We start from the raw sequence: 13,062 nt of genomic DNA, 5'->3' as shown, positions 1-13,062 counted from the left end.
CTAAAAATTAATCACAGATTTGAAGCTAATTTCACAGCATCTAATATAAAATCATAGGTGTAAACTTGGGTCGATGGCCGAATTAATATTCAGACAGATGGCCCTAGCAAAAGCATCCGCAAGCTGGAGAGCTCAATAACTAGGCCTACGTGTGGTTATCATCGCAGCAATCTAAATACTTTTTACTCAAAATCAAATTTTCAAAGGGTAGCATTATCATCATCTTTTGCTAGCTAGTTATCCTAATATTTTGCTAGCAAGTTATCCTAATATTTTGTTAGCTAGTTATCATCATCTTTTGCTAGCGAGTTATCCTAATATTTTGCTAGCAAGTTATCCTAATATTTTGTTAGCGAGTTATCCTAATATTTTGCTAACGAGTTATCCTAATATTTTGCTAGCGAGTTATCCTAATATTTTGTTAGCTAGTTATCCTAATATTTTGCTAGTCAGTCATTCTAATCTTTGCTACCTACGATAGATTTAACTATTGTTACGAATTATTAAATTCTTCACGGAACCAGCTTTGGACGAACTGTCTTACAGTATGGGTTAGCATTTTTCTAGTGTGGTCAGTTATGCAAAGGCTATCGGAAGTAAAGAAATAGCTACCAAGCAAGGCTTACCACAGTAGCTTATGTAAACTGTCCATAAATAGTTTGAGTAAGTACATCTATGCGCGTTATGGTTCAACAGTGCATGCAAATGTTCCATCGCTGGGTCGAGTATTTCTTACCTGATATATAAATGACAAGACAGAGGTTGATTGAGCAGATGGTGAGCATCACAACATAGGTCTACAAAAACAAGTGACTGATCTTATAGCGACACACCAAACACTACGAATAAAATAAAGTTTTACAACATTATACTCTTATAGGAAAACGTGGGTATGAAGGGAAAGAAAGAAGCTTGTCCTACCACAATAGTAAGCCGAGGGACAAGCGATCTGAAAATGATCTTTCAAAGGTGCTATGGCATCGAGATATACTTTTTATATGTACTTTCAGAAACAAATGGAACAGCCTAACATCCTACATGGGATAAGGCAGCCACAGACGTAAGAGTTGTTTATCTAATACACTTCCTTTCCAGAGTTTCAAAAACCTCTCTGCATCATGTATGACTTAACCAAGATATGAATACTTGGACTAAAGCTTTGTTACGTACAACACAATTTATTGCATCAAATGGCCATCATAACCATGTTATGGCTAGCCAACTCCTAAATAGCTTGATACTGGAAAATATTGCAGCATTCTAAAATTTGGAATTTCAAACGAGAAACTTAAAATGTAATAATCATGGGTTTACTCTCTGAATCAACTGGTATAAAAAGAGCAGGAGAGATTAGATAAGGGTGAACAATTCGCTGACAGCACTGACAATTCACTGACAGCAAATATTACATAAGACATTCGACACATTCGACATATGGCATGTAACATATGACATTTTGAAAGAACATTTGTCTACCGTAAATGTCATTTCAGAAGTTGCAATAATGTAACGCTCTTAGGTTTTTTTAAACACGATAACAGACAGGCCTTATCAGAAACTGACTAAGCTTATGAAATGCACATAAGTCATAAAAATTCTGTGTGATTTGCTTTTCGGTGAATTCGAGTTACCAAAATTGGTTGTTTGAACAGCATACTGCCTGCATTTATTATATTGTAAACAATTGCCACTTATAGGTAAAAAATAAAAACAATGTTTAATTAGTTCTTTGCCAAGTTTCTTCAAAAATCAACGAAGAACGTTTAGCAAATACATTTTTGTAATAAGCAGATAATTTTTTTGCAAAAGATAGATGCAAAAACGACACAACAACTAAATGATATGTGAAGCCTTGCAGATGTAAAGCTTTTTTACCCATTTTAAAAACATCTTAAGATTGTACTTCAGTTTGAGAGAATATTGGTGAAAAACAGAAAAAAGTACTATAGCCAAATTTAGGGTGCAGACTTAGATTTTAGAGATCCAACTACAACAGCCACCAAAATCTAAATTCAATCTGTAAAACCGTCTTCAACACATGTTGGATGTTTAGCTGTGAGCATCACTTTATCAATGTTTACCGTTGATAAGTCTCAGAAAATAGGAAGCTGGTGTTATACCATGAGTCTGGGAACAGACCTAGTTTATTCTTAAAACCCAAACCACAAAACTTTCAATGGTTCCAAGTGATCTCTGAAGATACCCTGCACAACACTGTAGAAAATTATAAATTATTTCGTTAGTATAAAAGTTTAAAAAATTATAATTATTAGATATTATTGCTTCAATCCAGCAACCGAACTTCTGAATGATCCCTTTTCTAAACGCATGAAGTTCACAAAATAAAAAAACGAAAATCGTTTAAAATAATTTTAGCAAACTAATGGCATCAAGTGAATAAAAACTTTACAAAAATTAATGTGAGCGCAAAAGATAAATGATCTAAGGAACAGATACATGCATTGAAAAGTTAATACAGATGCACAGTATTCCAATCAAATCATTTTTCTATGCCTTTGTATATGTTTTACCTAAATAATTTACATTCATACTGTTGAATCTATTAGAAACCACACATTGTAGACATTGCACTCCACCATTGTATAACCTAACAAATTATGATGCAAGACGACATCTTCAGTACCCGTCATTCATTATTTTATATCAAACTAAAACCAACATCTATTTACAACCCAAAGGTACATATAAATATGGCTCTCAAGTGCAATAGAGAGCATAACTTCAAATTTCGAAGTAATGGTTTATTTAGTAAAAAGTTGAATTCAGTTGGTAATTTAAACAATCTGATTAAAGAACTGTTTAGTTGAGTTTAAAGAACATCACAAACTTAAACGTATCGCATTCTTCCCCTCTCGCTATCCAACCAACATATGCGCAATTATGGGATGCCGATTAACTGGCATGCAGATATGGGAAATCATTTAGGGCTGAGAAATCAACTAGAAGTGTGAGGAAAATGTGATAAAATCCATTACCGGCTCTTCATCAATGCCAACTGAAACCTGAACAGGAAATGTATACAACACATATACGGGTGTATAAACATGTATAAACACATCGAGAAGCCTGTATACTGTTTCAATTTGTTTCAACATACAGCACTCATGCAGGAAGTAAACTAACAGTAGTTTACTTGGTTAATTATAAATATAAAAATGGAGATATGCAGTCGCTATCAACTGTATTGTCCTCAGATGAGAAATGATTAACGCGGGCCTCACATAAAAATCGTACTTTTTGCGACTTCAACAGCAGCGTGACCGGTTATTCCTTAACAATGGTTCATCACCACTCTAACTTTATGTTGAGATACTTGAAAGCAAAGAAATCAATTATTCTATTATTGAAAAGCTAAAAGCTATATTTTATCATTCACTGAAGCTTTTTGATGCTTATGCTTTTTCTAGCTATAAAGCTAAAAAATTGCTATATAAATGAAATCGTATTCTGTACTCATCAGTCTAATCTCAAGATATGGATAAACTACTACTGTTATTCAAACACTGGAAAGATTCAGTATTTCAAACTTTTAAAATAACCACATTATAAATTTCAAGTTATCGAGATACATAACACTTCATCATAACCCATGTGATAAAGACACTCACTGATAAGCCATGTGAGCCACAGCTGATTTGATATAAGCTGGAAGGAAAATTATTGTGATGACTCTAAATCACAACTTGGCCATTTACTTTCAATTCAGCAATATAAAATAGGTTTGACCAGCTTAATAGGAGTTTTGTGGCAGATTTTATCAGAAAATATCAGTATTTTTATGATTTGTTTTTGATGTTTGAGGTGATCTGATTGCCAGGATGTTTCAATACTGAAATCAGTAGAACTAGATCGCAATTAAAACACTCAAATCAATCGGAAGCCGATTATGACACCTATAATTGCAAAAGACCGTCATCCTTCATCATTATTGTCAGTTTAAAGATAAAGTCTGTGTTGGAATTGTCTGCTCTCTGAAACTGACTACTTAGATACATTTAAAATACTTTTGTCATGCGGCTGTGAATATCTTTACACATTTGCTTTGCATAATAATGACTTATCCAGTATCAATAACAGACTAACGTATTATGGAACCCCATAACTGCAGTAAATGGCATAGATTAAAACTCTGGCAGACAGTATTATAGTAATGTGCTGTCATGAGACCTAATGAATGAATTGCCACAAGGTATTAGACTGATTTACTTCTACAGTAATTTGATCCTATTATATATGTCTCTATTGGCACGTGGTGCCTATCTGATGACACGAGACCACTACAAAGCATTTACAAGAGATTAAACAGTTTTAAAATGGCGAATTGGAGTCGATATTCTCAATTGCGTATGACAACTGCCACTGCTCTTGTCTATTCTGTAGCATATGAAAAAAGGATAAAGAAAACATTACATCAGCAAGCATTGCAAGTTATCAATTGAATATATACCCATATATTATTGAATATATAGGCACTATATTGAATATAGTTCAATGAAAATGTATAGTTAATGCAGTTCCGGTAAATGGCTTCATGAAGTAAAGTGCACAACTCGTTTATGAACCGCAGTGAATAAGTTGATACACATACCATCAACAGTTCCGTTTGTAGTTCTTACCGTAAAACCTCTAATTGAACCTCACCTCTATTTGATCACCATTTTGACATTCTTTGATCTTTACGAACCGATTAAAGCAAGCGATCAATAGAAACGTGTCAATAAATAAGTGTTAATAATGAGTCGTTTACACCAATAACAATCAGTTCTCTTGTTCTCCAACTTCAAGGCTTGTCATTTTTTTTTCGATAAAACTTTGAAAGCAACACCCTAAAAATAATTAATAAGCTGTATCAAGCTAATAATAGTTCCTTGTTTAACGCGGTCTCAATACTTCAAAGTATATAAAAAACGGTTTCCATACGATGGTATAAGAACGACTAAATTTAGGGTAAAAGTTGGGCTTATCACGCATGCTGCTGAAAGCTTACCATTACATGTATTTGTGCAAAATGCAACGCATAAGTTTTGCTCCGTTAAAAATTGTTTCGATGCTAATACCGACTAGTTCAGCAGTTCAGAAGAAAAATTGAGGTCAGAAGACATTGTGGAAGGTATTGAACAGCCAGAAGATGTTAGTTCCATCGAAAGCAACAATCAAACGCAACTGGCTGAGCAAACGATGCAAATATTTTTGTTTCAAAAACGTTAACTTTTGTCTTTGCATGTATTATAAGTATGGTTCGTTTAAGTCACTTGTTCACGAATATATATTTGTAGCATTCAATACATTATCATCATATAACTTATAAATTTGCAGACTTAGAGCATATCGTTTGATAGTATCCTTCGAGGTAATCTGATCTTACAATGGATGGACGTTCGTAGCTCCTCTTCTATTGCACATAAAAAGTTAGTTTTGGCTGCAAAATTGTAGCAAACATAGCAGTGAGTGTGCTGAACTTTTACACAACATTGTTAAATATAAATATTAAATAAAAATATGTTTTCAAATTTAAAATGAAATAAAAATTAAAAGCTCCAACAAACTGCAAAGCAGGAAGCAAGCTATAATATCATCGCGGGTTAATTGCAAGCAATATATGTGAACTGGTAAAGATATATCTCCACTTCTCAATGCATATTTATTAAAATATCTTTGACAAGTTGGTGGTAAGTTAGCAGATGTATTGCATCCAAAAGAATTAATGTCGCTCCACCGGAAGAAGAGGGCAAAATATAAGCGACATTTGTTTCGTCTGCAAAAGGGTTAAATTTATCTTCCCAAAATTCTGACGAGCCATTTGAAAAATACAACGCCAGCCTCTATTTGAACGCCACCTATATTTTACCGCCACCTCTATTTGACCGAAACCTCTATTTGACCGCCACTATAGAAGAAAGGGTTGACAAATATGAGCGCCATGGCATTCAATTAGAGGTTTTACAGTATATCGTATGATTATGTAAACTTTATGAGAGAGTCATTTGTTCTTGACAAGCGACATTCTAGCCCCTTAGGCTTTGGTGTTGCTAGTATACCTTTGGATTTATCTCTCTTAGTCGCGCGCATATGTATGTGAACCAAGCTGTTGTTCCATAGGTACATGAGAGTTCACAGTTCAATGTTTGTATACACCAAACTGATTTCAGGAACAATACCTGATGTGACAATACAATATCTTACCAAATACATAAACTAACTTACTACATCTATTCAGGGTGTGTGTTGTTCTCTTATTTTCAATGCATCAAGGTAACTCAATCAATGCATATAACCATCCTTAAAGGATTGCTCAAATCAAATTTTTAAAAAATTCATCAGCAAATTCAGATATTTTTTTATCATTTGAGACTTTGTTAGATGTTTCAGGAATTTGACTGCCAGGGTGTTTTAAAGATTAAATCAGCAAAATTTGATCACGATTATAATGCTCAAAATGATGTCGGTGGTTGTGTTTCCTGTTTGTCGACTCGTTATGACATCAATTATTAACATGTATTTTATTTTGTATTTGCTCATGATTGTTAGAAAAAACTTTAAATATAGCTTTAGATACAGTTCTATAGATGTTTTTAATAATTTAAAGATAAGTTAGAAAATTTTTCCCTCAAAATTCTGTATAGACATATAAGGACCCGACGCCGATGAGACAGTATATTTATCGCTTATAAACAATATGCATGACTACTGACATAATTTTTGAAGAAATCTCGGCACGTTTTTTTCGTCCGAGCATTTTTACCCCGATCAGGTTTTACCGGTTTTAATCTTGAAACATCCTGGTAGTCAGATTACCTAAAACAATGAACAAAATCTCAAATGATAGAAAAATATCTATACTTTCTGATAAAATCTTATAAAATTTGACGTGACTGACTACTTTAAAGACTGGTACATTGCCTCATCCATTCATGAATTGAATAGTGCAGATGCACAAACATTTAAATATTTAAAAGTTGACTTGCAACAAAATTCACATAACAGTTATTTGGTATCAAAAGGTTCACCATGTTTTACTCTGTTGTGTAGTAGGTGCAAAATATGTGAAAATGTGATTACAAGCTCTTAATAGCTAAAAAATGAACAGTTAATCGCCGCCATCACGAAGGTTGGAAACAATTTAATTCTTTAGGGTACTCAAGCAATTTGGTTATTATTTTGACACATACGTGAATTGAAAGGTCAATAAAAAGCTCAATATAAAACATCTCGTAGCACTAGTTTATGATAAACACTTCTAGTTTTACCGAAAAGTCTGTATCAAATATAGATGCTCGCTACTTTACAGTTTTGTTTCGGTTTGGTTTAATCGTCTAGTCGTAATCTGATCTTGTGACTCATACTTCCTGCCAAACAGCGCAAATAATTTCTGCAGCATTTTTCGACTATCACAGGTGACCAACAGGCTCCTCATGTTCATCAGAGGATGATATGCAATCCTTCAAGCTAAGATTAAAAAATTAAATTGATTTTTAGGGTAGGTTTTGAGATATCGGTGCTCACAGTGACAACATTACGATGATGATGCAAAAGACGCATAAGGACAATTGATATGGTTTTATTGAATGCGTGAAGTATATTTGTGGAAATATTTCGACGAATGAGGTTGTATGAAAGTGTAAACAGAAGCCATCTTGTTCAGCTACATCCCATTTGAGCCGTTTTGGAAAGGGATTCTTATCTACTGCGTTTTTGTGATGGCTGCGATTAACTGTTCGTTTTTGAACACTCAAGAGCTTATGATCACATTTACACATATTTTGAACCTACAACACACCAGAGACATGGTGAATCTTTTGATACCAAATAACTGTAATGGGAATTTTGTTGCAAGTCAACCTTTAAGACGAGCTCCTTCAAGTATCTTCAAAGATGGATTTTACATAAAGACTTTTTGTAGAGTCGTGAATTTTAAAGAGAGATGTTTGCCATAAATATCATATATTTCAGTGATTTCCTGGTTTTTCATATTAGTTATTATACTTGAATTTAACTCATAATACTTTTAATTTCATTAAAAACTGAAAACACTAACATATCATAACTACTGCTTGATTAACTGTAAACCTCAAAAAGTAAATCACTGCCATTGAACATTTGCATCGATTGATATTTAATAAAAAAATTCATCGAAAACATAAAAATATGTGCTTGGTAATTACATAGCCTGTGGACTTAATGTCACTTTGGCACGACAATCATGTCTAAATTTTAACAAATTGGATTGTATACAATCTTTTTTTAAAGGAAATGTGTTCAAAAACACTTCTTCAACTAACCACTGCCATAAAGGAGATCTATGAAACAACTCCTGGGGAGATTTCAATAGACATATAGATAGCTGATACAAAAGTCAAAGAAAAAGTAAGCAAGGAAAGATCTGAACTATAGAACTGACTATTCAGGTTATTCACTACTACAGCCCCTAAATCAGCTGATGTAGCAATGTTGCAGCGATATCTTTCCCTCATGATAACTTTCACGTGACGATGATAACGTGCAAGACCTGATCACGTATCGTATCTATCGGTCTCTTTCACTAGATAAGGCAACATTGGAACACAGCTGTTATATTTGTACAACTTTTATCTGTTGACTGTCATCTTTAGGATGCCAAGTCATATATGGAGCTGAAAAAGAAATTTATGTGAAAACAGGAGATTACCCGCTAACAAAAAGGCTGGTAATCATGAAATTGATTGACTAAGTATTGCTCTTTTTTATAACTCTTGTACGGCATAATTTGGAAAACATTTCTGAGTGAAATGAAATTATTTCCAATAAAGAAAAGAAATCCATGAGATCATATACAAAAGCAGCCAACTTTGCTAACAATAAGTTTAGTTTGACTAAACTAAACAGAACTGTGATTCAATGCGTGATTTAAATGGTGAAAAGCCAGTAAGATCGATAGCTTGACTAATGAAAGGTCACTGATAAAGGTTGACACTGAAGCTGTACTATTTATATTTTATATATATTAGTGTAGCCTCTTCACACCTGTTTAACTCACCAGAAACAGAGCACAATATATATATATGTCTGATATGGCTTAAAATTAATAGAGTTTTTTACAAATTTACATCCGATATCTGTACTCATTTTGAAAGCTACAGTCCAAATTAATCGCAGCTTACAAAAACCTTTTACAAATGAACTTCATACAGAGGTCTTCCTAAAAACTTGAAGATTTCTGCAGTCTATAAATCATTACATTAAAAGTGGTTCTCAATAAATTGCTCATCTTGACTTCCCCCAACAGTTAGTTTTTTAGGAAGTGGTTTATTTTACAAATTTAGGTTTATACGCTCCTGTTAGTCAGCTCTGAAGAAAATCTGAGTACTCAATTTTGATGACATATTAAAGCTTAACAAAATCTATAAGTTATTGCATAATATGCAGATATTTATACAAAAGGTTTCATGGAAGTGGGATAGGCGTTTAAAAGTTTAAAATGGGTGAAGGTCATCGGAAGGATACATTTAAAGATTAATCATTTTATTAACAACGAGAAGTTAAATTTAGTATAATGGTGCGTTTACACTGGCCGACACCGACTCCGATTAGGTGCCAATACCCCGACTCAGACAGGTACCTCCGACATTTCACGTATGGGTGCCGACACCGACTCCCACTTTACATTGCAACGATCAAACGATTTTTGTCGGTACCAACAGCCAATCACAGCGTTTCGCCGTTCTGACCTTCACCCGACCACGCGAAGACGAGTACACATAAAAATCAACGCGCTTGATGTGGAAAATTATATACTAGTACTACACTACTACTAATGCTCCTACTACTACTGCTAGAAGCAACTACTGAATGCCAAGCAATGAATGAATGATGAGGCAATGAAAATCCGAGCAAAGAACTGTACGTACAGTTCTTTCGTCCGAGTAATTACAATAAATAAAATGAATAATGAAGAAGATTGAATGGTGAATGTATATTTGTGGTAGTAGTAGTGTGATGGACGCCGGGCCAACACTTTACACTTCTTGTAATTATTTGTTTGTATATATTTTATATGTCTGTAAATATTTTATTATATGAGTTGTCCTTTTTATTCTCTCTTTATTGCCTTTTTATTGTTGGCCTTGTTACTCGTTATGCTATCAATTGTCGTCGTTTATGTTGTCATATCAACGCACTAGAGGGCCTAATTATTGGCCATTTAAACATTGCTAGCCGGTGTTCTCACTCGGTCCCGTTAGCAATTTTATTGTATATAAGGGAGCAACGCTCACTTAGTAGACAGAGCAAATGGCCGTACGCTCCTCAGCTAGTGAATTTCCTTCGCTAATAAAACATTGAATGAAATCACACGCAATTTATTTCTGTATGACATAATCTAAATCGTGCCAAGTAAGGGCCGGCAAATTTTTTTACAGTTGTATTTTCAGTAGTACTAGTAGTTGAACTAGTAGTAGTCGTACAACTGGCTATTCACTTTTAATTAATTTAAATTAAAGAAAAAAACTTGATTTTTTGGTACTCTCGCGTTCACATCGTTGCTAGCCATGCTGGTTCACTATTAAAAAGAGAACGAGGGAAAGTTTAATGACAGTCTTCTAGCCTCTCATTAAACCTAGCCCTTTCGTTTCATAAACTTAGCACTGTCATTAAAGCCTAGGCTCATTTAACCAGAGGCTTCTAGCTTCTGATTGGCTGATGAGCGTCCGATTTGTCGGTGCAACCGGGCACTGCTGGGAAGCTCCGACACCGACTTTCAGATCGGTGCCGACACCGATTTTTCTGTTCACACCTACCGACACCGACTCATCAAATTTGTCTGTGCACGACAAAATCGGTGACAAAATCGGCCAGTGTAAACGCACCATAAGATGTAGACAAATAACTAACAAAGTAATTTAACATAGTCAAATACTATTACTATTCACTGATAGTCATTATTAATAGTAGCATGCCATGAGAGATCATCAGATATGCTGATAAAGCCCAAAGAATAACCAGCCATACAACTAGATCAAAACACTGGAAGGTCGATGAGTAGCCCACATGTGTTAAAGGGTTGATCTGCTAAACCGAACGTTATTAGTTCAAAACCGGCACAAATCTCAAGTTCATAAAAATGTGACAAAATGTCACAAGTTCATAAAAATGTGACAAAATATCACAAGTTCGAAACCGGCACAAATCGATCTTTTAACCTGACCTCTGAGCATGCCCGTCGAACGGACGGACACAGCTTTTGTTACAGTAAAGATTGTATCACCAGTTCAGCTCCTCGCACATAATTCATTTGCCAAGGAGAAATATATGCTCACTGTTAATACTTCACTGCCATCAGCTGATCCATATAGAGCCGATCGGTCAACGAAAGAAGTAAACACATCGCATGCGAATGTAAACAAGTGAAATCGCTTGCTAGCTTTCACTGCAAACGATTAGGAGATTCAACAGCACACATCGCATCTTCCAGTCACTACGTTTAAAACTCGCTATAGACAGCTGGGTAAAAAAACAAAACCCTTTTACTCATAGACATCCAGGTTTATAGGAAAAAATCCACTGATTGGTAAGCATCCTGTCGATTATGCAATAATAATAATAAAATCACTAGTGACTAAGAATAAGGCAACGTTGAAAAATTTGATTAACTTTAATTTGGTGTCACACCTTTGGCAAGTCTCATTGACACGTCAAACAGGTGAGATAGCAGTGACAGAACGATATGCCAATGCGTGATGGTCTGTCAATTATGACAATACTGCAATGAGAGAAAATGTACATAATGGACTCACCAGCCAATCATGGACATCTGAGTGGTTCCCTTTAGAGTCTCCTTTATTTACTGCATCCAATACTGTTACTATTACCAACATTATGGTCTACAACAACCCCATTACAACCTCATATTAACTACTGCTGAAAACAACACAACTCATTGAAACAGAAACATTGCAGTCTGTAAAAACAATGGAAAATAATTACATATATCTTATGGTAGACAGAAGGTGGTCTACAGTAGTGAACTACTCGTCTCCCATACAGCTCATAAACTTTTGTACTAGGCATACGGCCTAGTCCAAAGTAGGTAGTAGATTTTCAAAAATGAACACAAGCTGAATACAGCTCATCAAGTGAAGTCCTGACTGAATTCAAGCGCCTGAACTGTTTTAACGGCATGACAATTGCTAGACATCGTGGAACCATCGTAAGTCATGAATATCAATACCAACAACTGAGCATGCCTGATGATTTTCTTTGTATCTGTATGTGTCACTGAAGGCTATACACTGGAATGGCTATTTTGGGGGCAACTCCGACGATTATCATCAACAATGCGCTACCAAGGAAAATAGAAAAAAAGGAAATGGTTGAAACAGCCCAATCCATCGCTGCGAAAAAATTAATTCCCGCAACCATGGAAAGTTGTTCTAGATGTCCAGCAAAACCAAACTTAAAGGTTGACTTGCAACAAAATTCACATTAGGGGAAGGCGGGGTACAGTGTGCCAAGGGGCAAAGTGATCCACCATACATTTTTTAAATTGTAATTTGTATTTGGAGTTATCGTTTTTACAAGAGGTCATGTGATCACTGGAGGTCCTTTTGAATAAAGAAAGAGCCGTGGAAAGCTGAAGGTAAGAAATTTATTACCAAAAAACTGATTTTTGATGTTTTTTGTAAATTTCCAGCTTTGAGTTTGTGGTCTTCATTTTGCGTTAATGCTTTGTTTTACATAAATAAAAATGTAGAGAAATATTACTCCATATGATTATAGTAAGCATGTAAAAAATGAAAACTCTTGCGCATCTACAATTTCTTGCATGCTTATTTTTCTCAGGAAAAGTCAATTGGGGCAAAGTGAGCCAATGGCTCACTTTGCCCCGCACATACACAAACTCTTGAAAATGTTACACAAAACTAAAGCAAGTACTGCTTACATTTTAGAATGGTACGAAACTACAAAGGTAAAACTGGGCAGGCAGACATAAGTCAAGTAGAATATGCTGCAAAGATTATTGAAGAAGGAAATGGAAAGTCAATTCAAGAAGCTGCCAAAATTCATGGT

The 13,062-nt window shown here is 34.8% G+C and overlaps 1 protein-coding gene across 2 annotated transcripts in view; it reads right to left on the bottom strand.

Moving 5' to 3' along the window:
* LOC137404088 (uncharacterized) overlaps positions 1-13,062 on the bottom strand; it is a 35,932-nt gene that overhangs the window by 9,259 nt on the left and 13,611 nt on the right. The window contains exons 4-5 of one of the 2 annotated variants that reach the window (XM_068090243.1): positions 11,790-11,876; positions 737-797 (exon numbers count right to left, since the gene is read on the bottom strand). In XM_068090243.1, coding sequence (XP_067946344.1) covers positions 737-797; positions 11,790-11,876 — 148 coding nt within the window. The remainder of the gene's footprint in view (positions 1-736; positions 798-11,789; positions 11,877-13,062) is intronic. The other variant, XM_068090244.1, reaches the window with a different exon arrangement.

Source organism: Watersipora subatra, chromosome 9 (genome assembly GCF_963576615.1).
Source record: "Watersipora subatra chromosome 9, tzWatSuba1.1, whole genome shotgun sequence".
Classification (NCBI taxonomy): Eukaryota; Metazoa; Bryozoa; class Gymnolaemata; order Cheilostomatida; family Watersiporidae; genus Watersipora; species Watersipora subatra.
The sequence above is the reverse complement of the archived record's forward strand: the minus strand, read 5'-3'. Positions and strand labels throughout refer to the sequence as shown.